At 43.5% G+C, this 27,468-nt stretch overlaps 1 protein-coding gene across 5 annotated transcripts in view; it reads right to left on the bottom strand.

Moving 5' to 3' along the window:
* Positions 1 to 27,468, bottom strand: part of BSCL2 (BSCL2 lipid droplet biogenesis associated, seipin) — a 236,476-nt gene that overhangs the window by 109,848 nt on the left and 99,160 nt on the right. For 3 of the 5 annotated variants that reach the window (XM_069207185.1, XM_069207189.1, XM_069207188.1), the window contains one exon: positions 61 to 8,423. In XM_069207185.1, the coding sequence (XP_069063286.1) occupies positions 8,245 to 8,423 (179 nt within the window). In that variant the 3' untranslated portion in view covers positions 61 to 8,244. Of the gene's footprint in view, positions 1 to 60; positions 8,424 to 27,468 lie in introns of those variants that run through there. The other 2 variants (XR_011198732.1, XR_011198731.1) reach the window with 1 other exon arrangement.

Below are 27,468 nucleotides of genomic sequence, written 5' to 3'. Positions count from 1 at the left end.
CAGTAATGGATGGATTGAACTGTCGCCACATATTTGGAGCAAGTGATCCGGAGACTTAGAAAAATGAAAGTCTGTTTATTTCTACCTAGACAACCTAGCAGCTGTGATAGGCTGTGACCACTGCAACGCACTTTGAAAAACATTGTGGTGCCAGCTTTGTACTGGCAATAGACCATTCCTACTAGAAATCTGCAAAGCTTTTAGATGATGTGGATTTGAAAATAGGCATTTTGGAGCTCAATAGCACACATATATGGAGCTGGGAAAACATTTTGTGAAGTGTCAATATTCAAAACCTCTCCCATTTTATGATCTTGTTTATAAGCCTGAGATTTAAGATAGGGTGGTATTCCATTTTCTGACCTTTGCTTCAAACTAGAATTTAACAGGAGTACACTCTTATTACTTTCTGGGACGGAGGTACCAGTTCCACTGCTACTTTGATCAAGAAGGTGCTGGCTTACCCACAAAGAAACTTTAGATCATATTGAGATGTCTTTTTGGGAGGAATGGAAGAAGACAATGACCTCAGAACAGCCAGTTTGTACAATATTTAGGACCAACGTGTTGTATGTTATTCGTCTCCACTCGCCCAGATGGTTGCTTGTGCTTCCCTCTACTAGAGTAGTAAATGGAAGAGGGAGGGAGGGAGCAGGAATTCAGGGGTTGAATCCTATGTTGTAAAGTCTGTAATGCTATTTCCTGTACTCCTTACACTTTAAGGCCCACAGATTTAAAGGTCTCCAGTTCACACGTCATATGCTGCATTTAGCAGTCTGTAAACTGAGTGTTCCCCCCCAAAAAAATGGAAGATTTAAGATTCTCTTTGCTTCGGTTTTCAGGCCAGTAAGACTGAGCCATGAAGAATAATGGAGTGTGAGACCATATAAACAGCTGTGTGAAGCTACATCCACTGAATCAGCAACAGCGCTTACGATATGATTCAAGACCATAATCCCCTCTTGTAGGACGTCAGTAAAGATCCTGTATGTCTTTTTTGAGGCAATTTGTTCTGGGAACGTTGGAGAGTATAATTCCACTGCTGCATTTCTAGGAGACTTGATATGGGCCAACAATCGTTAACAAGAAGCACTTGCCACCATGAGTCTCCCAGTGGAATGAGGAGGTCTACTTTCTGGCAGGCCAATTACAGTGGCTAGCCAGGTGGCTCTCGGGAGAGGCACTGTACGAGAACAGCTAAGAGCTCAGCCTGCTTTGTCTTGCAGACCTATTACAAATGGTGTACCCAATACCTGGACCTATTTGTACCTCTTGAAGGTATTCCAGGTGGCAATACAATGCCTTGTGAGACTTCACCAGGTTTCCAAAAACCCATGTCCATAGGCTCCCGATATTCTGCTCTGCGATCCCTCCATGGATCGTACCACACTCGACCAACCTTAACTCAACCATTGGGAGGCGGCAGGCCTCGAAACATTCGGAGGCCTGTTTCAGAACAGCCCCTTCTTTCCTTTTAAACCCTGCAAGATCAATACGCCTTACACCCTGGACAATTCCTCACATATAGCTTCATAACTTGTGTCCTGTGCACTAAATAGGTGCTAGTTGAAGCAGAACCCCCAATACACCAACAGACCCAAACCCTTTTTACTGTAGGTGCTGTAGACACAGCATCACCGGGTTCTGTAAGTCACAAAATCAGTCCATCCAATTATCACACCAAGGCCTGCTTGATCCTTGGGAAATGGAGTTAGGTAGAGCACTGCACGACAAAAGTGTGGACTGGAGCTCTGAACTACCCCCACATGCTCTTGCGTAACACCAGATTTAAATTGACACAGTTCTTTGCATTGTATCATGCGTCTCTTTCCCCTGCTGGGCTCCACAGACTATCCCCAGGGGCGCTTGCCTCTTGCCCCAGTTGCACTTTTGGAAACGTGGACCTGCACCACATGCTTTGCGCTTCCACCTACTGGACTCATATCTTTCACATGCTCTCCACATGCACAGGAGTATCCTGTCAACAGACATAGGAAGTAGGAGCAGTAGGTCTTTTTTCCCCCAGTCCAAAATGCTGCAGAGTGATGGCTCGTTTCTTGGACCTCGCGTTGTTAGTGGCTAAACAGGCAATCACAAGCAGCTGGAAATCACCACTCATCCCAGCGCGACATATTGGATAGATACTTTTAGGAGATGGGCCCAAGTAGAAAGCAAAGCCCTACACAGAGAAGAGCACTGACCAGATAGAGAGATGCTGGGATCTTTTATGGGCCAAAAAAAAGAGCAAAGACCTCAGGACTATACCCTTCCCCCTTGAAAGCTCCAGAACTCTCACTCATACCCTATACTGCCCAACCCCTGAGCCCCTCTCACTTCAACGGCCCTTATCACCACTTCTTGACATCCGCTCCATTCAAACAGTGGCCAACAACACTCCGTCCAACTCCACCTCCCACGCAGACTCCTCACTTCTCCACTCAAAGACCCCCTCCCCACCGCTGCCACTAAGCAATATACTTCGATCCCCTGAGCTGGTCTGCTTTTACCCTCAGTTTCTCCTGTTCTCTTACCCAGTTTCCATTTTTACTAACCTTTCCCCTTACAGTACCTTCTTCAAGCGACCTTACTCGTTAACACTTCCAGAATGCCATGTGTTCTGGAACACTATGCAATATCACCATCCTAGCCAAAATTTCAAGCCACTTCACTATCTTTCGTACTTCCGATCTAACAGCCCTCGTTCACGGACCTCACTCGTCACAAGTGATATTCCTTCTACAACCGCAATGAGGTTGACCTTAGACTGAGGCGCTACCCTACAAGTGGGCTGTGTTCACCTAATGTACTTTAACTTTAGTCCATTGTAATGTTCTGCACTGTATAAAATTTCAATAAAGATACTTTGGGAAATAAAATAATTCCATTGCTGGTTCAAGCAGTTCTGGGACTAGTGGAAACAAGATACAAGATACAAGATACAAGCCACTGTGAGATGGTGCAATGACTCAAAGGTGACTGAAGTCTTTGGCTTAGTCAAAGAAACGGTGATATTCAGCTTGATAGTTGCTCTTACCAAAACGTCTTTAAAGTATTGTTGCTGTCAACAATAGGCAAGAAGACTGCAGGTGGAAAATCTGAAAATGTTGAAGGATACAGATGAATTAAAACAGAGGAAGAACCTGAGAATGTGTCCAAAGACCTCCAATGTCTAGATTGCCGTGTTAATCTATAACAAGTAGGTTTAGGGCAATGGGATCTTGAAAAATGATCACCTGATGGGTCACATCACAAATGCTGTTGATTCCTGAAACAAGGATTGCTATAACACCTCAAGGAGTTCTGATTCTGTCTCCTGAAGATCTTGGACTTCCAAAAGGTGCAAAAAGAACATTATTTGGCAGTGGAGGTTCATCTAAAGGAGGCAGTGTAGGTGGAAGAATCGCAGACAGTGAAAGCACAGTAGGCAGGGGAACTCCAAGAGGCACCTGACCCACCGGAGATGGAGGAGGTAGATATGAAACACCCTGAGAGGTGACTAAACCAAAGTGGAGGAAAGAGTCACCGCAGAAGTTATTTTTCTGGTAGGAGAGAAAGTACTGCAACATTTTGGAGTGAGAAGTATGTGGAACCCCTCCTCTTTTTTAGTCTGCAGACCCATTTTGCAAATAGATAGCATGATTGCCTAAGAAAGGAGAGCCTCAATGTCAGTTGCCTCCTAGATGTCTATATATTTGTCAACATAGACTTCAGTACCAACCTACCCCTCACTGATGTAGAGCCAGGTCTTGATGGAAAACTCGTAGCGAGAGACCCTAACATCAACATCACAGTCCTCAACCAAGTTAGATCTTTTCTTCATCCTATGTGATCTTTCCCTAGATCTCATCCACAGCGGTGGGGCATGGCCTTGGACAAGGTGGAAGGGGCAGAGATGGCGAGGTCACCCTCTTTATGTCCCAGGTCTTCCAGAAACCTCTTCACATCTGCATTGGTCCTCTTGAAGGCCATGCAGCCTAACCTCTCCTGTAAAGTTCTCCTAGACATGTTCTTACAACATTTGCAGGAATCAGGAAGTGATGTGATTCAGGAATGCACACAATTCAGACTGCATAAGGATCTGTTGGGATGGCATTTCATTAAGATTTTTTTTTTCTGTTAAACAAAAAAATTTGCTGCTTGTTTTTACAGATGTTGCGCCAATGTGTTTTTCAAAGGTTTGGCAAACATGCCAAAGAAAAAGACTGAGCTTCGTGCTCCACGATCCTGTCAGTGGGAGACTGAAAAAAGAACGGAGTCAAATGCCACCTACAGGGCATAATGGGATACTGCTGGTATGCTTCTTAAAGAAGCAATGCCGTTTTTTCTAGCCTTTCAGATTTCAGCCTATTAGGCTACGTTGTCCCTATTCTCTGCCACCTTTCCTTTAAAAATGATATAGCCATGAACTGGCCAATATAACCTTTCATAGGCTGTATTTTCTTAGAATTCTTCACAAATAAAAGCATATATACATAATTTTATATATGCTTTGTAAAATGGCTCAGGGATCCTGATCATGAGCAGATCAATTCAGTGCTTTTGACTAATAATGAAGATCTCCTGGAAGAGAACCAGGATTACATGTAACTTACTTCAGAACAGTCCAGCTACCTACAGACGAACCATCAGAAACTAAGGACATTGTTAAATACCAGGTCCAGACTCACTGAAGACAGAGCACCAGGTATCTAACTGGGCAGAGCTTTTCCAGGTGAAGGCTATAAGCAATTTCTTTAATTTGAAATGAAGATATTTCACTTCCAGTTCGCTGCACTGCCTTCTAAGTTGAATTCTGCACTAAGAGTATTAAAAAAAAAAGTCCCCTTTAGTAGTACATTTACACAAACTGGATGCCAGTGTTTCCATTCTTAGACAAATTGTAGATACCTGCACCTTCTTTTCTAAGGCAATGGCTGATATCCAGCATGTGTGATTCATTCTAAAACATCAAAGCTGAACCCTGTACTGAATCAAGCCGTAGCTACACCAAAAAACAGACCTGCATTAGAAGTCTTCTTGCCTTGTAGAATTCACAAAAGAGCAGCATAGCTATGTCGACTGGTGCCAGTTCACCCTCTTTCAGCAACAGTGCAACAATGGCTTCCCCCACTGGGACATTTAGTTGCAGCCACAGATGTGCTGCCTTGGTCCCAGCTGCACTTCAAAGTGCTGGCACATTACTGGCTGTCCAGTGGTTCACAGACTGTAGGGATTATGTTTTTCTGGTGCCAGAGAGACGCAATTAGAGTGATCTTGACTGGTGACTGCAAAGGTGTCAAACAGCCTGGATTACGTTCGCCCATACACATTCACTAGTCCTCAAAACCATGCGATGGTTCAGGACCAACATTTTCAGGCATGTTGGATGGTACAGGACTCAGCAGTCTTTCAGTTGGAGGGATCTTCTAAATCTTTATAAGGCTCTGCCTCACTTTTCTCCATTACCGGAAGGACAAATTCTTTCAGTGAATAGTAACAGGCAAGTATTCAAGAGTTATACTACCTAACTGTGAATGAGGAGCCACAGCAGACGGTGCCCACCACTGAGCAACTTTGTCCACAGCATTTGTCAATGAGCCGGCAAACCTGTACCAGTCAGGCCACCAACATATCTGCCAGCGAGGTAGAATTTGCTTGTGGGTCAGCTATGATGTGAATTCCCTTCCTCAAATCACTTTCATCTGCATCTCTCACTATTTCGGGAAGACAGGGGTTTTCCACATGAGGACCTGTTGCCCACAGTGTCCTTTCGCCAATATTATGCCCAGAAGCTTCATCCCAACATCCTTGTTGAGTCGATGGATTATCGTTCCAATAGCTGAGGAGTCCCCTTTTTGCCTTATCTGGATTCCTCTTCTTGTACAAGTTTTGAAGAAACTCCGGGATGAAGGTGTCAGTGATTTTCATAGCTCAGTGGGCAGGGGTGTGGGGAGGGGGTGCAGCCCATGGTCCTTGTTTTTGCAATATCTCTCAGTATCACTCCCTAGGTTCTTGTGGTATGCTCCTCTCTCTTTTTGAAACCCTCCCTTGCAATTACCGCATTTCACTGGCTTACAATGATGGTCTGAAAGCATAGTGTAGGGTCACAGAAGCATAAGCGTTGTTCCTTGAGATTTAGAAATTTCATCAGAAAGTGATATTAAACTTTGTGAAGCACTGCTGCCATCTTTTAATCAGGCATCTATCAAGGGAGTGGAGTCAAATGTCCTGCACCCATCACGCATCTTCAACTGTTGTAAAGACTGTTTTTTTCAACTGAGCTTGCAACAGCCATCATTGCATGGCTAATTACTAGCAATTCAAGCTTTGAGGGTTTGGGCTTACGTGTTACTGAGACATTGTCAAGTAGGCTCCTAAAACGTTTTAGTGAACAGAACACATTCCATGGGCAGGGCATGTGATTTCCCAATGGTCTTCTTACTGCTCCAGACTGCTTCATTCAAACCACTGGAACAGTTTAATTTTGGCTTCTCAATGGCAGTAGTGTTCTTTCTTACACCCATGACGTCCTCCATGTATGAGAGTACCAAACACTATTATGGCTAGGTCCTCCATTTTGAAGTGCTTAACCCAACCCTAGAGAAAGGTGCTGAAGCTGCCTTACTATCAAGATTGAGAAGCACCAATCTGCTATGGAGAGATGGAATATCTTTGCCTGGATGTGGGCAGAGGGTATGTAAAGCTCACGTAGATTGAGAGAAGCAATGTAGGCTTGGCTTAGAATGCTGAGCTGCAGCTTGCGAGGACAGATGGAGATGCAAGAACTACATAAGTTGTGACTTTCTCAATTGCTATAACTGCAGCACCACCTCCTCCAGCATATCTTGTTCAAACTGATAGGAACTGCAAAAGCTACAAGTAGTGGCCTATATTCAATATCAACAAAACAAGATTTCCCATGACGATCTGGAAGGGAGAGGAACGTTCCTCATACCTACCTATGCAGTAGTGTGTTTGAAATCACTTCTTATCTTTATCTATGGTTCTCTTTATGTTCCCAATTTCTGAGTCACCCACTGTCACTTAAATAACATACATGAAGGCAGAATCAAATCCACTTTAATTCACCTACTCAGGAGCAACCCTCTGCATCTCAGTCTAGGTTCAACATCACTTACAGTCATATTACCACACTAACCAAAGTAACAGATATCCCTATATGTGACCAAGTTATGCACTGAGAGGCCCACTGCTTTACGCATGATTCATATCACCTAAAACACATTTCTGTAGTACTCCTACTTAGCTTAACCTTGATGCCTACACAGCCACTGGTCAACTCACTAATCTGCTCATTAATCAGTTGTCCATCTCTGAGACCTTCTGAAGTCACAGAGCTCAAGGCGAGGCCATCTTATAGCAAAAGACTCCTGGGCAGCGGACCTAAAACTAAAATAAAGAAGTCACAAGGCATTTATAGGACAATGCACATTCAGTCCCACAGTCCTTTCTGTTTGTATTGTTGTCTGTACAATGTGCCCGAAGGTGTCTTGGAAATGCAGTTTCACACTCACAGAATCTTGGTCTGAGACCCACCAGATTGGTTTTGAGCTTCTTGGAGGCATTTAGTAAATGCATTTCTATTCTGCTTCTTCTCATCACCAGTGGTGTCCTGCTGGTACAGTTATGTTTTAGGGTTTGTTTTATCTTTACTTGAAAGTTCCCCAGAAGGGCTAGAGATGGAATAGAAGTTGAAGCTTTAGTATTGGTCTTGCAGCTAGCACTGTCTTCTCTGGTTCATTTTGTCTCTGGAGCATTTTTTTCTTGGTGTCAACAAACTTATAAAGTTACTTAATACTTATAGGAGCACAGATAATCTCATCAGTTTATCAAATAGTGTTTGTGGTTTCATCACTAGTTTCCAGTGAGGAGTGTACTCCAATAGCTCTGTGAGGTACAGACAATTGCTGTCTATTATGTGGTCATGTCTCCACATCAGAGTAATGGAATACCTCTGGGACGCGCAGAGTATCTTACACTATTTATTGTACTCACCACTAGCCTGTTCAACACATCCATGAAAAATAGTTTATCAACTGCCACTTACTGTATGATCTCCATAGCAGAGAAGTGGCACTGAATGTCTCCTGGAGGCACTGTTGCTCATTGTTTTACTTTTCTTTCACAGTGGAGTTGCTCCAAAAAGTTCCTGAGTCATGCATCCATCAGGTGGCTGAGGAGGCGAGTGTGGGAAAGAGCGGGGGTGATGGCTTTCCACTTATGAACCACCACAAAAGTATACTATCAGGGATCTCTAGTGAACACTGTGCGTAGACGAATCCCAGATTCTGGAAGGGAGGGATTGTCATCCAAGCTTTCTTCCGTCATGTTAGCTGGATCAGGTGCATTTGGAGTCTCTAGTGCTGGTGAAGTAACTGGTGGAAGGTTTACACCAGAGAGCAACGGGACATCATCAGTGATCTCTGAAAGAAAGAAATGCCTCAGTTAGAACCAACCTGATGCCTCAGACCAACACAGCCACTGTGCCCAGAGCCCTCTTCATAGCAAATGGCCCTCGCTTATTTGACTCGTAAATGACCAGTCATTTCCCACCACTGACTAAGGTAGTAAAGGTGGTTCCTCTACCACAAAAAGGACAGAGCACTATGCTCTATTCAACATGAAACCCTCAAAACTGAGCGTATTCCTCACCTGCAACCCAGAACAATGCACCCTCCAACTGCACAGAATAAAAAACAAGTAATGAACACCAAACTTGCAGCCAGGAGCAGAAATATGGGTGCAGACGAAAGGAACCAGTGCAGCTGGGCTGCCAACTCTAAGAAATCATACTCTAACCAAACACCTTGCTGTACACAGACACACAAATACATGCCCAGGCACATCAGGGCGAAAAAGAACCACTTCACATCCCAGGATGACAAGGCACAGAAATTGGTACATACTCTTAATAACAAGTAAATAGTCATTTTTTAAATCAGTGATCCGTTTTTGACATTAAAAAGCTACCCATCTAGTTTGTAAGCTGTAATGACAGCACACCAATCAAAGCGATTTATTCTATAACATACTGACTACAGATAGCTGAATAATGTCTAGATCTCCTGCCATAACTCTGTAGTTTTCACATGGCTAATAAAGCAAGCCACACTTCTTTCTTGGCCTGAGGACACGTGGTGGCCTGCCATCCAGTGGAAAAGGTCAGGTGCAAAGTGGCCACTAAGGAGACATTAGTGGAGCTCTTTGCCTCATCGTTCTCAATTTGTATTTGTTCTCAATCCACTTGGACCTGCTACTTGCACCTAGTAATCCGTGGCTGGTTGTGTGCTCTAATGCATGTTTTAGTGTACCTTTATTTGTTTTTGTAATAGTCTTTGGGAAACAAACTCAGTGTTTCAGTCACCATAACGTGTGTTCTACAGCCTTGATGGAGATGGGTAAACTTTCCAGTTGCATTTTAGGGCTTCCTTGGCAGGCTGTAATGTGCTGGTAAGTCAACCAGTTTAAGGACATGGCACTACATGGCATCAAAATGTGCAACTCGGCTTGTCATTGGCATTTGTACACACCAAGAATACCCAGATGGAGGGAAATGCTCTTTCTGCTGGATGCAATTTGTGACCATCTAGTCAATTTCATCAGCATTCAAAACTCTCAAGTCTTCTTACACACATTATGATGCTCCTTAAACAGTTAAGAATTATAAATTAGTAACTGCAAGAATATGTGCCCTGAATTTTTTTTATCATGTCACATTTCAACACTGTGTGCTCACTTTTCTGCTAATTTATACCCCCCCACCCCACTGAACTAATTACCAACATTGGTGACCTTAACTTGCATGTGAACAACCTGACACCCCAGCGGGGGCTAGAGTGCAGAGCTGTAAGATGGCACACTTTTGAGAAGCTCCAACAGCCGAAGGAAATATATGGTGTGAATCTGTCTTAAACATGCCCCACTGAGCAATCCAAGCTGGGGGGGGGGGGGGGGGGGGGGGGGGGGGGAGATTCACTCCACTTCTTCCAGCAGAAAACTGCATTAACATCCACCTAGCCTGGGTCTGTTCATCCCTCCTTTTTTCCTCCCTTACATTGGATACATGAAGCAGCATTGTTCCGGCAGGGACCCATTCTGATAGCCCTCAGTATTGATGCATTCAATGTGATCCTTTCTTGCTTCCTGGAAGGTCTGTCAGGCTTTGTCTCCGAAATGAAAGGGACTGACACCGCTAATACCAAACATCACTAGGTAGAGAGCTAGTTCACCTGCTTGTTTTGGAGTGAACAAGGGTAAGCATAAAAGAGCAAGCAATCTAAACTCAGTTTTTAATCCGAGCGCATGTCTAAGACATCCTGCCAGAATCCCCTTTCAGACGATCCGTGCCATTCGGGGTCGGAGGCTGCTCTGGAGCAGGATCTTCAAAGGCTTGTAGGTTGACATGAAACAATGTCTGATCACAATCAACTTGAAGACTGATAAGCTATTGGCTAGTCCCAAACTATTAAAAAAAGCCCTACTGGCAGGGAATACAGTTCTCCAGAAGGACCCGCTTAAAGGCCTGAAGAGGACACATGAGGCTCTGCTAGCCACTCCTACAATAAAGTGTACTGCAATTCTTGAAACTTTTCGTAGATGTGGGGTGCACTGGAGCTTCCTGAAGGTGTGCATATATTAGGGCTGTTATTGCAACAACATAATATGTGCTAAGGGGTCACAAACTGCAACATATAGTTTTCCTCTTTACTTGTCATACACTGTGCAGGGTGTAGTTTTACCTGTTCGCCTGCCAAAAGCAAATAAACACAAACGCACACACACACGTATATACATATATATATATATATACACACACACACATATATATATATATATATATATATATATATATTTTTTTTTTTACATTTGGTCAACTTCAATCGGTGGCCATATGCCCACAGTGGCCACCGATGTTTACTCGCTTTGTTAGATCATTATTTGTTTTACTTTTTTGTCAACTATCCTGATAAAAGGATATGAGGCCCTAAATATGTGCACCAACTAATAAGAATGTGGGCAAAAATTAAACTTGTTGCACTGGAGCATGAATATTCTGGTCCAGCTGCGAATAGCAATATGACAGATTTAAAGATTTCTTTTGAGTACTTTTATAGCTGTCTCAATAATTTCCTAAACCACATGAATCTTTGTAAGCCTGCAAGTCGCAAAACTGCAACACCTCCAAATTCCTGGATTTCTTTTATGTCAGGCATCAGGTGGCAGAAATCCTACTCTTTTAAAAAAGCAGAAAAAAGGTCTAAATGAAAAGTACAAAAAGGCTTTGTTGAAGCAAAAGCAGGTCTACAATAGAATACTAACAAAGCTAAAAAACTGAGCTTCCACTCTTGTTTTGTCACAAGCTTTCTGGGATCCAGAAAATCCATCCTTTCTACCCCTGGGCACAAACCAAACAAAACCCATAGAGATGCCTCTTTACTTGTCCACCTCTCCTGCTCAGAAACTTTGTCTTCCTTCTAACTGATTTCTTATTGGGAGGAGGTAATTCTACTGTAAAAGGGTCTTAAGCCCTGCTTCAAATAACCTGTGTTCAGTTGCTGTTCTTAGATCTGTGGTCTATTCACTGACCTAGTAAAAGTGTCTTTACTTCAATGTTAGTCCCAACTAAATACAAAGCAGGAGTGGTTTCTTCTTTGATGAAGATGGCTAACCTTGATGACCGCGATGTTAATATTTATTGTCCTAATACCCTTCTTCCAGCTTTGGGTAAATTATTGCAAAAGCTTGCAGTTAAACAGCTTTTTAAATTTCTGCAAGGACTAATACTACGGAAACCTGGAAGCTTGGTTTAAATCTGGAGGCAGAGAGACCAAAATCTTCCACCAAAATTATAATGTTGCTCACAATCTAGCAAGTGACTATGGAAGTAAGATTCTGAGGCTGATAGGAGCTTGTATATTTTTTATGGTTTAGCAAGACCTGAGGGATATATATATATATATATATATATATATATATATATATATATATATATACACACATATATACACACACATACATACACTCTTCCCCAGGGGTGGGTATTACAGTGTTTTTGGCTCGCTAATAACTTTGGCACAGTTTGACAAACTTTCACAATCTTTGAATTCACTTCAGCAAATTCCTGGAACGTTTCAGAGATATCTGTCTCAGGTGGAGGCAGAGAAAAAGGGGGATATCAAAATCACATTTCCCAATACATTTTCTATACACTTCTTTAGGCATTGCTACCACAAATACTGCTGAACGGAATTACACCACATTTGGCAGGAAGCTAGAGATTGGTACGAAAATTGTGCTTTTCCTATTTTGGAGTAAGTCAATTCCGAAGTTTTTGATAAATTAAGGTTATTAAAAAACGGTATATCTGGCGGTTGGGTCGTGGGGTGAATGGTTGCATTGTTCAGCATTCCATCCATCATCTGTTTTTCATATAACACCCTGGAGGCAGCCTCTCCTGCAGTGTACAGTCATCTATAATAGGACCGATAGCAAGGCCTTGCCTCTTGCCAGCCCCTATCCCCAATTATCCGTGGGCAGCCAACCCTTGCTTGCCGAGGTTGTTTGCAGGGCTTGGATGCAGCAATTTCCTGCTCCCACATTCAGTCAACCACCATATGTACCACTTGCCAAGGCGCATAATTAGAACTTTAAATACTTTGAGTTATTATTTTCCCAAATTGTTTAGCAAAAATCACAAATCTTATACTGGATTCACAAATCCTGAAAACCAGCAGGGTCTGTGGGACCCAGGGAAGGTTTTTTGGAAAATTTAATTTTATTTTATACTTCTGAGCACTGTGCTAAATGCACCAAGCGGAGTAAAGGTAGCCACAACCAAAATCTTTCTGTGATGGCTAGACTATCATAACATTTCAGATTATTGAATCGGTCTCTTGATTCTTTAATCCACAAAGTAAGAAAAAGCACTGTAGCCCCAATAAAATAAATAAATGAAAAGGAGTCACAAGTCCTTCATCAATTTACAAATCCGCTAATTAACAATCCATATGTCTCTAAAATGTATCTTCTTCCTGCACTTTCTCAAAACGACTTAACGGTTTTAAATCAAACCTACAAAAATGCAATCCTGGAGTAAAGTTCAACTTTTGTGAATAATGCCATTCGGCCATTCTTTCAATTTCGAAAAACAAAACTTTCTATGGGAATTAAGATGGAAATCTGTACTTTTCGGGCCCCCTCATTTTTTCTGGCCCAGGTTGACGGGCCTACACGAATCATGCCATGAAGAACCCAAAGTTTTTAAGAAAACAAAAAATGGTTTTAGTAGAAAAATTGACAGATATTGCAAGGATGATGCACACTGCTGCTGTGTTGCTGTGAATAGTACACCTCAGAGTGACCAGTGAGCAAGGCGCAGTTTGCACCAAAACGCATAGGGTGTTGGTTTCCCTACCATATGCTGTGTTGGGAATTCGGATTAAGTAATAAATATTATTCACAGCAACACTGCCTGAGTGCGCCATCCTAGTGGCAAAGGAAGAGTTGTTTGTTTGATTGTATCAGTTAGGACTGGATTTCTATAAGAAATAGATTTTTTTATTTGCTAATATTTTTGGTGCTGTTTGGCGAATCTTCACAAAACTTTCCCCAAAAACCTTTACGTTTAAGCTCCTTCCTGGGAATGTTTAAGGGTGATCCAGGAATCTGGGCCAAGAAAAAGGGGGAAGGTCCCTGTACATGTTTTCCCTATGCAATTTTATATAGGAAAATTGAACAGGCACACAGCAAAAAAAAAACAGCTCAACAGAATGACAGCAAATTTGACAGAAAGCTAGATCTTGCTCAAGAATGTGTGCCTTTTCTGATTTGGTGTAAATCTATTCAATAGTTCTGAAATTATTGTTTAATACCTATGTATATATAGCGCAGCTATACCTTCACAGTACTTTCACAGAGTACTGCATGCTCAAAATATGCGATCCGATTGGCTGACTCAGTACTCAACAGTACTACCAAGGTATGGTGAGGTTCAAATAGAATAATCTGATTGGTTGGCTGTAACATCAAGAGAAATTTGCAACCAACATTATATAACTCGGGAATTCTGTTCTCATGTAGTAAAAAAAGAAATAAAATTAGGAATTGGGTGGCAGGGTGCGAGACCCTGGCTCTTTTGTGTGAGGGGTCCAAAAGGGACATGTCTGGCGGGGGTGGGGGAATGTATTATTCTTCTTTCCAGCTCTGCTGTACTACTGACATTCAGAGGAGCCCCTGTGTAATTTTGTGGTAGTGCCGCAGTGCAGTGAAATAAAACTGTGGCGCCTTGGGCAGTGCACGACCATGGGGTTGGCCAGCAACAGGCACTTGGCCTGTGGGGAGATGGGCACAGGACCTGGCCAACCACCGTGCTGTGTATGGCCGAAGTCAAACAAAGGATGGAGATGGATAGCCCAACTAATTGTTGTGGACTGGCTAATGAGGGCGACAAAAACTGCAAATACATAAAGCATCCTAAGAGCCCCAACACTGTCACCACCCCCCTCCCTCTCCAACAAAGAATGGTAGAGATGCAGAGTGCAGCTAGAGAAAGAGTTTCACACAGAAGCATGACGGATTTGAGCATTTGTTCTGGGTAAATTCCTTGGATCCTGTCTATTGGTACTTGGACATGAAGTCTTGACATTTTAAGTTTTTTGCCAGTTTAACAGTCCATCTACAAATGTTCCCACTGAAGGAACATTTGCCCAATAACTGTCACACATTAACCATTTGAGAGTTTCTCCTATGATTTGGATGAAACCTGGCCTGTCTTACCAGTTTGTGATTGACAATGCTCCTATCCTATGAACCTCAATTGTAAATGGTAGCATCAGCAGAAGCACTGTGTGCTAGATTATCATAACTGAATTTGCAAGAATTCAGTGTCGATATCCAAACACAAAGTAATGGTATTTACGATGCAACTGCTAATGAACAGTTGTTTTGATTTGTAGGGGCCCCAGATGGCCAAAGGTCATCAGTGAGCTTACTCCTATTGGAGCCCAAATACTTTATAATCCTGGCTCAAGAAACACGAGTGGTGTGCATGGAGACTAAAACAGACACTTTCAGTGCACTAAAGCACCAGATGAACGGTGACCAGCAGGAGCAGTTGGGAGCAGAGAGTGGAGCGGCCTGGCAAAAAGACAAAGCCGTCAGAACACACTGGAGCCACAGTTGCACATGTCCCTGAACCACATCTAGGAATCACCGGCGGCGGTAACCACAAAGGGAAAAATCACCCAGAGGACATGCTGAATATAAAGCCTCAGTAATAGGAAGCAGCACCGGGCTGGGAGTGGTCTGCAAGTGAAAGGGGTGCTGGTGGTAAGAGTCAGTGGGGAAAAAGTGCCCAGGCTCAGTGAATAGCGTGGGTCAGGGACTAACTAATCCGATCAGCCTGTTTGCAGTGAATAAAATTGTAGAAGACTCCAATAAAATAAAAAGTGCACTAGAGGAAACATAGACTTAGCAATATGCCTCATTGCCATACAAATGTGCAAAATAAGCAGTTAACATTTCTAAAAACGCCATAGTTGGAGCCATTCCTAGAAGATCTTGGGAAGCAAAAGCAAGAATACCAATAATTGCACGAGAGAAATTGCACTTTTCAAGCCGCTGAGATAAATTCTCTATACAAGAGGAAACTGCTGAAATAGTAACTCCACCCGCAAGGGACATGAGAGGTGTGATCTACCTCTCCTTAGGAGATTGCCACCAGAGGTACGAAAGGCAAAATTGAAGGGCACATTAACACACCTGGTCTCACTGGGAAATACCACGTTCGCTTACAATAGTGCGGGCACATCATTTAAGGATACATTCTGGCAATTCGGCACAGCTCAGAAAACAGTGGGAAGGGGCAAGAAGACAATATTAATGACAACATAAAGACAATATTAATTAACCTGCAACAAAGACTAAAATCCACGACTCAAAAATGTATTCATTGGCCATTAGTGGATTAAATGAAATGAGGCATAGATAAACAAGCTGCTAGAATGGGTAAGTCACAGTGCTGCATATCTGACAAAGAAGACTAAATGACCATGCATGAAACCAAACTACAAGCATAAGAAAAACAAACAGTAAGTATACATAATAAATATTAAGATGTAAAGGCACGCTCACAAAGAAACAATCTTCAAATATTCCAGGTGTCGGAAACGACTAGAGGACCGATGGAGCACATTGTGTAGGGGCTGTTGGTAACCCTATTGGCAAAGACACTTTTTCACTCATGTTCAGTGTGGAACAGGCGCACAGAGAACTGGTGCAGACACCACCTACAGATGCACCGCCTTGTCCCAACGTAGCTCGAATACTGAACTTTCGTAACAGAGATATGGCACTGTAAAAGGCTACAGAAGAATGGAAGCGGACGTACTGCGAGTCAGATAGCACTGTACTCCGATTTCACACAAGCAGTACACAAGGAACAACATGCTTTCTTGTCTGTAAGGAAACCGCTCAAGTAACTAAGCGTACAACACGCCCTTCTGTATAGCGGTGTGGTTAAGGGTGCACTAGCAGGGGAAACAAACATAGCTTGCAAGAAATGCTGAAAGCTGTTGAATTTGCCAACAAGAACAAGCAAAAGTCCAGGGAGGGGAATGGAGATTTGATCTGCAGCCCTCAACAGTGTAATGTGAGGAGCAGCAAATCGAGGACAACACAGAATGAATAAATAAATGGACAAGAAAACATTGAATGAGAGACATACCACTTCAGAAAGAAATGTTTGGGGACATTAACATTGTGCGCTTAAGGACTACCATCCTTTTCATGCTGTTGAAGCCCAGAAGCAGGACCAAGCTGCAGTATCTATGATGTATTTACTGGGTTGGGATTGAGCAAACAAGAATATACTGGCTCCTTGGATCAAATCCCAGTGGACAGCCTTGGGTGATGATTCGCTGGCAGCCCCAGGGGAGTAATTACCGAGTTCATTAAATGGCGTGTTGCTGATCAGGTGGGTGTTTGATGGGGGTAGGGCAGACTTATGGATAGATTGGGGATCCATGTGGGAATGACAGGGATGGGAGCTAAAAAAAAGCAGAATTACCAATTAACTACTGATTCGATAGACAGAGTAGTGTAGACAAATGGGTTAACTGTTGTGTTACACAACATCTATGAGCACGCCAGAGAATTTACATGACTGGAGACACAGATAACCTGCACACAAACACTATAACCTGAACTACTAGGGGTCTCAATAAGCCTTGTAAAAGACAGGTGTTGGCATACTCAGACACCACATTAACATATCACTCCTTCAAGACACCCATCTCACAAGATAATCTGAACAATATTTTGCTGCAAATGGGCAGCATAGTGGCCTCATACTCACTGTAAGCTAGGAAAGGGGCCAACCTGATTAGGTTTAGTGTATCTTTGTGCTACGTTATGTCTGATGCCAAGGGCCACTATCTCACGAAACAGGGTAAGCTACTGGGAAGATACATTACACTAGTGAATATCTACAGGCCAAATAGTGGCTCACCAAGAGTCTGTGATTCTACTGCAACTAAATGGACAACTGCAAAACATGGATGGTGCTATGAGGTGGGGAATCCAATCTGATATCAGACCCTCTACTTGACCGGCATGCTTCACTGCAGGGAAAAAAAAACTAATGCATCGTCTAAAACACCAAAGCAAGTGATGCTGGAACACTCTTAAATTGATGCATGGAAAAGAAAACATGCTTCCCAGGTGGTAGAGAATATACTTGTCACTCATCCAGGTTGGATATTTACTCTTCATTGGATTTTTGGTCTTACTTCACAAGCTATACGTAATTGGGTAACAAAAACTATGCACACTCCCAGATCATGTGCAGATAAATTGAGCTAACAATACCAAACAGAATCACAAGCCATGGAGCTTCCAATCAGAAGCACCCAGGTGTTTAAGGTAGAGGTACGTGAGGCTCCAGTTGTGCATTTCAAACACAATGAAACACCAGATTAACACCTTGAGGTGGTGCGGAAAGCCTCTAAGGCATATATAAGGGATATTTACTTGGTCAAACATGCAGGTATTCTGAAGTCACTCTGACATACGTTAGCAGACTTGAAAGGTGGTTAAAACATAAGGAAGCTTTACACTTGGAATGTTCTAACACATTAATATAAACACAAATACCAGCATTGAGCGGTGAATACACAGACAAGCAGACAAATTCAGTACCTGGTCAAGCACACAATGGCACATAAATATGGAGAGGTGTAATGAACGTAAAAGACACTGGTGGAGATGATCCATTGTGCAAAAGCATCAATTGGAATTTTGGAGCTGGTCGGTGACCAAGGGGAGAAACTATATGTTAATTTAGATATAGTCCAACAACTCCCATATTTTTACTCTGTTTTCTATTCTTCACAGACAAAATGCACGAAGGAGGACATAAATGACTACATTAAGGATGTAGTCTGGCCTAGTTGAATAATACCCATAAGGAGTACTTTACACAGCTAATATTCACAGGAGACAAACAGGTGATCACTAGATTGCCAGGGGCAAGGCTTAACCTTGGTGACTACTCCACAGCCAAATTCTACAAGGATTCTGCAGATATAAGTAACCCTCAACTACTGAAAGTGTACAAAGCAGCAAGAGGAGGGACCATTGCTACCTGTGATGCATGAGACTCTATTAACAACCATTCTTAAACCAGATAAAGGCCCCAATGCAGTGCTCGTTTTATCGGCCATTGTCTCCAAACCGGATAGTAAAATACACACACTAAAATACTGTTGGAGCATCTGATGCAGCTACTGTACTATATCCGTACTGTACTATATATGTTTAGGGTGCTGGAATGGATGGGACTGGGAGATAGTTATCTTGGTTGGCTGAGAGTACTACTTTAGAAACAGCCGAAAGCTAGACTGTAGTAAATAGCACACTGTCACTGCAAATGACAATACAGCATGCCACTAGAAAAAGGGTGCCCAATATCTCCACTTATAGTTGCAATGGAATGGAACCCATGACATGCAGACTTTGTCAGCACCATGCATAACCCAGATTCAACTTTACGGTCCACCACTTGTTCATCTTGCTATATGCAGAGAATGTGCTGTTTGTTAGGGACACTTCAATCAATATTTCACTATTAATCAGGGTACTTATATGGTTCAGAGGATTATCTGGGCTTAATATGAATTGTGATATGATCTATCCACTTGCATAGTCCTTTTTTGCACCACCTTATCTTTCTTTGCCCCAGAAAAGCCCACAAATAGTTGATCGGTCACCCTATGGTCTTTGGTAAAATAGAAGGAAAAGCTCAATGCTCTTTTGGGCCCAGCTGATTGGTGTTTCTCCTCCTCTTTCGAAAGTTGAGGAGGAGCAAAGAACGTCAGGAGGGTGACGGATTGCCCAACATGAAAATGCATCACCACTTTTGACAGAAAGGCCACCCTTGTGTGCAGCACCGGTTTGTCTGAAAAAAGGTGGTGTGGAGGGAAGGCTGAACTGAGAAAGCCTGGAGACTAATCACAAGACAAGCTAAAGTAATCACAACAAGGAAGACAATCTTTAGCATAGAAGATTTAAAAGTAGCTGTGCATGGCTGGAAGGGAGTACTGATAAGAAATATCAGGACCAAATTAAGGTCTCATTGTGGCATCACAAATGGTTTACAAGGGAACATGTGTGTCAAACCTTTAAGAAACAGGCGATTCAGTAAGGGCAGGAAGGCTGATAAATAACCTTTATTAGTGTCCTCTGCAATGCCCTGCTGGACCAAAAATACAACTATCCGACAGCTTGGCTTGCAAAGGGTCTGTCCTGCAGACTCCACACCAACCACAAATATGTTACTATGCTCAGCGTAAATAGACAGACTGGCAGCCAGTATGACATCCACAATTTCTGATGGCAAATTAAACGCCATCAACTGCCAAAGCTCAATCTCCACACATGGAGATGGAGATTCTGCAGGTTCGGGTAGAGAATCCTGCTCCACTGCTGTTAAAGAAGATCCGCCCAAAGTGGTAGGCTGATCGGATGGCAGACACATATGCTTAGGAGTTCCAAGTACAACACTCTCCAGGCCCAAACCGGGGCACCTAGTATGTCGCTGGCTCAGTGTTTCAAGATTGTCCTTAGAACTTTGGACTTGACAGGCAGAAGCGAGAAGGCATACAGGAGTCCAGCGTTCCACTCCAGTCTAACTGCACCACCTACAGACAGCCTTTGGGGGAGCTACAACGCTCAACAGTTTGGACACTGTGCATTCTTGATGGTGGCAAAAAAGAAATCTAGCCAGATTCCCTCCAGTGTGGAAAATGACCTGTGAGACCTCTGGATGCAGTCACCATTTGTGATCCGCCAGGTAACACTGGCTGAGCACGTCAGCCCTGGCATTTAAGGATCCCACCAGGAGGTTCACAATCACAGGAATGTCCTGACTTTCCAACCACCTTCAAAGCCGCAAAGCTTCAGAGCACAAGAACCAGGACCCTATGCTTGTTGCAGTGCCACATGCCGGTTGTGTTGGCAATGAGAACCTGTACCTGCCTCTCCTTGATGGGCAGAAGGAAGGCCTTCAACGCCAGACAAACATCACACAACTCCAACAGAGTGACACAGAGCCAGGCTTCTGCCAGAGACCAGAATCCTCTGATCTTTATCTTTCCCAGATGATATTCCCAAATCAGCAGCAAAGCATCTGGGTGGGAAAAGCAAAGGGGTCTGCCACTGGTCAGGTTTATTCAAGCAGCCACTATAGGTGATCTTGTGCAGCGTCCTCTGAAACCTAGATGACATCCAACAGGTTTTCCGGGTGCTGGGTCCAATGACACTTTATATCCCACTGCAGAGCTAGCATATACCATCAGGCGAGCTGGACAAACAGGATGCATGAGGCTAACAGGCCAAGACGCGTGAGAGCTGCTCTCACCGAGATCCAGGACTAAGGCTGAAACATCTACATCATAGCCGTAACGTCCTGGGCTCACTGCAATAATGGAAAGGCCAGGAACTCCAATGTATCCAAGATGACTCCTATAAAAGGAAGTTTCTGTGGAGTTGGGTATGACTTCTGCCCGTTGGTAGAGTACCCTAAGGATGTCAGGGGGTTCACCATAGTTGGGGGTAGTCCTTGACAGACTGCGACAAGCCCATCTACATAAGCCAGTCATTGAGGCATGGAAAAACTGGTATCCCTGAACCTCAAAAGATAGGCAGCAATCATCACTTTCATGAACACCTGAGAGGCGCTGGTAAGGCTGAAAGGAAGCATTGCAAACTAAAAATACTCCTGGCCAACTCTGAACTGCGGGTAATGTATGTGGGACTGCAGTATATGCACAGGGGAACGCACATATTGCAGGTCCAAGACTACCATCCAATCTCTCAGAATCAGGGCAGTCAGAGTCTGGGCCGGTGTGAGCATTTTGAGTTTGCCCTTCCGGAAGAAGGCTTTCAGAGAGAGACAATCTAAAAATAGATGCACGTTTCCGTCCTTTTGCAGCACAAGCAAATAACAACCTGTCCCTATTTCAATGTCCAATTTCACTAGATAGGCCCCTTGGACAGTAGAGCTTGCACCTCCGACAGTAAGATGGATAGGTGCCCCTCTGAGCTGGAAGGAAACTGGTGGGTCTGAAAGGAATGGAAGCAGAGCATTGCCCTGTTTATCTAGAGGACCTATCTGCCAAATGTGATGGATTGCCACTCTCGGAAAAAGTGTTGTATTCTGTCTCCCACAGGGCAGTTGTGCACTGGGAAGGATGAACTAAAGTTACTTTGATGCTTATATCATAGGGGATGGGGACTGGAAAGAACGATGTCTCTGTGACCAGTGCACTGCCTGCCTGATCCCAGTCCCCAACTATGAAAAACCTGGGATGACTATGGTGGGGAACCCCGACTATGCTAACCCTCTGCAGTGGCCTTGGAAGAGCCAAAACGGATGTGGAAACTGTCTGCCAGCAAATGAGAGGTCCAAAGAAAGCTCCATTGTCTGACTTTTCCTAAAGCAGAGTCAGCTTTTTCATTGAATAGGCAGGAACCATCAAATGCATATCTCTAAGGGATGCCCGGACATCTCTTGAAAATTCTGTGGATCACATTAATGCATGGGGATTGACAACACTTGAGCTGACTACTTACCCCAAGCAATCAGTAGTATTCAGGCCATCACATATTACCTATTTGACCCCATGCAGATCATCTTGCTTGTATGTGCCAAGGTGGTGTTAAATTCTTCTGGGGCTGCTGGAAAAATCTCACAGGCCATATCCTAAAGGGCATGAGTTTTCTCAGCCTATAGGCAAACTGCGCTGACCGACCATAAGGCTAAGCTGGCCAAAGACAACATTTGTTTTCTAAACACCTCAATCATTTCTGACTCCTTGTCTGGGGGGTGGGGGGGAATGAATTAGGATTTACCTTGCTGGTGGAAGCTTGAACCACCAAATTCTCAGGAGAACAACTCTGTATAAGAAAATCAGGGTCGTCAGGGGCCAGTCTGTTGTGTCTGGACACCTGTGGCCATGAGCAAGTCTTAGAACAAGTGTACATCAGAGAGTTAAGCTAGGGTTCCACTGAAAGGATGTAAAGGTTCATAGGAAGAAGGCCCTTTTGTAGGACTTCTGTAAGATCCAAGACCTCAGCAGCACGTCAATTTACCATAGCAGCAAGTCAATTTACTACAGCAAAGGAAGCACTCTTCTATTGGCGTGCCAAGAGAGGAAATCAATTCTGTGTCAGGGGGAAGTAAAAAGCTCACTGGCCTCCTGTAAATTCACATATAAATGTCAAAACTAAATGTGGAGGTAAAGTATCCCTTTCATCTCCATTGTCATCCTGGTGGCGGCAAACTCCGGTAAGAGTCAGAATAAAAAAAGATAACGGTTCCTCTGACGACGTCTCAGTGGAAGTGGTGACTGTCAGAATCCAGCTCTACAGGAACCAGGTGTGCTTGAGTGGAGCTGTAATGCAAACTTTGGTCAGGAAGGAGACAGATCCGTCTCAGGGTTGGGCATCTGAGCCTGCACCAGACCCGCGCAAGTGTTGGTGACATCAGTACCGGCAGAACTGAAAGGAGGTCCAGCATAGGTCTTGGAGATGGAATGAAGCTGGCACCACTGTTGGAGTGGTATCAGAGACGGATTCTAATGGAGCCCATAACAGATCTGTTGGCAGCAACCCAACTGGGGGCCCCTGCAGATCCGTGGGACCCGGAGGTGCATCAGAGGGAGCCAAGAAAGTGCCAAAAATATGGAGCATGGCCTTTTAAAGGTCAATTGAGGAATAATCTCCTCAATCTGGGATCAGGAGTGAGTTTGAATGGCAACTTGACGCCCTCATGACTTCTATTTAGATAGATTGTCAGGATGGAGTCAAGTCCTGCTTTGTATTTTTATGTTTTCTCTTTGATTTGGACTTCGACTTACTGGATGGCTTTGACCGCAAACAAGACCTGATGCGAGATCGAGCTCATGAACAGGAGAGGATCCATTCCTTCAACTTGGAGCAGGAGAGGACTTGCTCGAGGTCCTTGACTTCTTCCTATGTTCTGCAACATACAGCTTTGCTTCAGTCCCAGATCGCCTTTCGGTGCATAAAGGTGCATGGGGACACAACAGTCCCAGCATGTTAGTTTAATGTAGCGACATCATTCCCTTGCACACTGGATTCTGATCTGAAAAATCATCAATACTGACAAAAGAGAAGGCGAAGCTCCAGATCCACCTTAGAAGGCATTGAATGAAAGTAACTGACATCGACAGCAAGGGTGGTAGGAATGAAGCGAACATGGAGCCACTAGTTGCCGCCTAGGGGGGGGTGCAGAAGTACTGCTATGAAGAGCTTCCAAATCCAGTCTGGCTCCTGGGGAATATTCTAAAGGTGAATTGTATTTTAGATACTTAAGACACTAATGGGGGATTCAGTTACAGCACAAAGATTTACCACTCGGTTGAAGGAGGTGAGAGGTTATCAGTGTACCAAGTTTACGGGCTTTTAGTAGACCTCTTCTCATCACTCCTCTTGGTCCCTTCCACCCTACTCACCTTATGCAGGCCAATTCTGTTAGTCTTATCAATCACAAGGGGGAAGAGGTATTTGGACTCTGAAGTAATACAGGTGTGTCACTTTTCTCTAGGCCAATGGCAACATAATAACTTTGTATTGTGTCATTTTTTTCAGCCCCAACTGCTCAGAACTGCAGACTTTGCTCAGATCAGGTACTAGTGCTGGAATAGCTAGCTATACCACTGGTGCAGTTGTTGGACTTTTCACAGCCAAAGGGTTAGAGTTTCCTTGCCACTTTCTGGACGTCATAGACTCTTGATCCTCTTAGATGTCGAACTAAAACTGCCATTGCTCATCTTCAAAGTATGCAACCTTTGTGGCTTCCTGAAAGACCACAAAAGCTAAGCTCCAGCTAGACTCCATTGAGTGTCAAGTCCAGCACTTTTTATTATAAAGCAGAAGAGCTCTACACTGGAGTCTACCACTTGCCTCGCATGTGTCCTCACCATGATTTACAGGTAGACAAAAATTTAAAACTGAAGTCCCACCTAGCAGTAACAACCATCTACAGCAGATGGGACAAAATAAAAGTGGGCATGTTTTCCATAATCCAAACAGAATAACATTTTGAAACAAGCATTGACAAAGCCTGCAGGTCTCGCCTTTGAGACCTATTGACTCTGCCAGTGCATTTTGTTCATGCCATACAGCAACTGCAAAAATGCCAATATTGTGCAGCATGAACAAAAAAATTATTTTGTAAATGCTTTGTGCATGTGTCATGGCATATGTGCGCGACGAGGGCACCATTTATATTTTAACTTACAAGTCCACAGTGGATCAGTAAATTAAAAATATATATATATGGAAAATGTCACTTACCCAGTGTACATCTGCTCGTGGCATGAGACGCTGCAGATTCACATGCTGTGCACTGTTCCTGCCATCTAGTGTTGGGCTTGGAGTGTTACAAGTTGTGTTTCTTCGAAGAAGTCTTTTTGAGTCACGGGACCGAGTGACTCCTCCCTTTCGGCTCCATTGCGCATGGGCGTCGACTCCATCTTAGATTGTTTTCCCCGCAGAGGGTGAGGTAGGAGTTGTGAGTATACTGGAGGTGCCCATGCAATGGAGTAGTAATGTATGTACATAGTGTGTATTAAAAGAATATTTATTTACATATTTACAATTTTCATGCAACTAAAAATGGCTACAGGCTCCCGGGGAGGTGGGAGGGCGCATGTGAATCTGCAGCGTCTCATGCCACGAACAGATGTACACTGGGTAAGTGACATTTTCCGTTTGATGGCATATGTAGCTGCAGATACACATGCTGTGCATAGACTACAAAGCAGTAATCTCCCCAAAAGCGGTGGTTAGCCTGTAGGAGTTGAAGTTGTCTGAAATAATGTTCTTAATACAGCCTGTCCTTCTGTGGCTTGTTGTGCTGCTAACACGTCTACACAGTAATGCTTGGTAAATGTAGGAGGCGTATACCAGGTGGCTGCCTTACAAATTTCTGTCATTGGTATATTTCCAAGAAAAGCCATTGTGGCGCCTTTCTTTCTAGTGGAATGTGCCCTTGGTGTAATGGGTAAATCTCTTTTAGCTTTAAGGTAACCGGTTTGAATGCATTTAAACTATCCATCTGGCAATGCCCTGTTTGGATATAGGGTTACCTGCATGAGGTTTTTGGAAAGCTATGAACAATTGTTTTGTTTTACGAAATTGTTTCGTTCTGTCAATGTAATACATTAGTGCTCTTTTTATGTCTAATGTATGCCAGGTCCTTTCAGCTACTGAGTCTGGTTGTGGAAAGAAGACTGGGAGTTCCACAGTTTGGTTTAGATGGAATGGTGATAAGACCTTTGGTAAGAATTTTGGATTTGTACGGAGAACCACTTTATGTTTATGTATTTGTATAAAGGGTTCTTGAATAGTAAATGCTTGTATTTCACTCACTCTTCTAAGTGATGTGATGGCTATTAGAAAGGCTACTTTCCAAGTCAGAAATTGGATTTGACAAGAATGCATGGGTTCGAATGGTGGGCCCATGAGTCATGTTAATACAATATTAAGGTTCCACAAAGGTACTGGTGGTGTCCTTGGGGGTATGATCCTTTTTAGTCCTTCCATAAATGCTTTAATAACTGGGATTCTAAAAAGCGATGTTGTATGTTTAATCTGCAGATAGGCAGATATTGCAGTGAGATGGATTTTAATGGAAGAGAAAGCTAGATTAGACTTTTGTAAGTGTACTAAATAACTTACAATGTCTTGTTTGGAGGCATGTAGTGGCATAATTTGATTACATCAAAAAATGAGGGGGATTCTGAGGATTAAAGGTCCAGTGTATACCCTCCAATAACAGTTACTAATAATGTAATACACTGTTCCTAAAGGGCAAAAAGAGAACAGGGTGAGTACTAGGGGGTCCTATTTAGTAGGAGCAAGAGTCCTCACACACCCAGGTGGGTGTCATGCTTCATCATCGGACGAGCTCCTCGTCAGACCGGCGCTGCAATGTCTGACGGGCACCACCCATCGGGGGGCTCTTTGCCGGAGTTCTTTTCGATGATGCCACACTATCCCGCAAGTGAGTAGGGAGAGAGGGAAGGAGGAGAGTTCAAAAGAAAAGGAGGGGTAAAATTGGCTCAGAAACCCTCACTAAGAACTATCTTTATTTATGCGGGGTACAGGCCAAGGTTAAAACAATTACCAGGAGAGTGAAATAGAGATGATGCTCGACCACTCTCTAACTGTATAACACACAACAGGGTGGTCAAGAAACTACAAGACCCACCTCAAAATCGGGTCGACATGTTTCGCGTCTGTGTGGTCCATGAGGATCCAATGACGCTTCTTCAGGACCTAGTGAGAAAATAACGCTTCTCCAGCTACAAACTCAATTGGCTCTTGCCTATAACAACTGACAGTCAAAAAAAGTTAGTATCGTCAGTCGCTTACACAAGTCCATTATGACCCAATATGTCATTCCTATTCGTCACCCCTCCCAACTTGAGACCGGGCTTCGTGGGATCACGCGGACCATAGGCCAGGTCCACATAACACACTATTGGTGAGGCCTGGCAGTAGGCACATCCACCTACCCTTGGTCGCGCTCCCGAAATGATAATTTGATTAGTCTGAAAGTAGCAAACAAATATTTTCCATTTGTTTGCTTAACAATGTCTTGTTGTAGGTTTTCTCGCTTGTTTAATGACCTCCATACACTCTTGTGAAAGGTTTAAATGTCTGAATTCTAAGACTTCAGGAGCCAGATCGCTAGACTGAGCGATGCTGGATTTGGGTGCCTGATCTGTTGTTTGTGTTGTGTCAACAGATCTGGTCTGTTTGGTAGTTTGATGTGGGGTACTACTGATAAGTCCAACAGTGTTGTGTACCATGGTTGGCGAGCCCAGGTTGGTGCTATGAGTATTAGTTTGAGTTTGTTTTGACTCAGTTTGTTGACCAGAT

This window comes from Pleurodeles waltl, chromosome 9 (assembly GCF_031143425.1).
Source record: "Pleurodeles waltl isolate 20211129_DDA chromosome 9, aPleWal1.hap1.20221129, whole genome shotgun sequence".
NCBI lineage: Eukaryota > Metazoa > Chordata > Amphibia > Caudata > Salamandridae > Pleurodeles > Pleurodeles waltl.
Note: the sequence above shows the minus strand (reverse complement) of the source record. Positions and strands in the feature narration are given on the sequence as shown.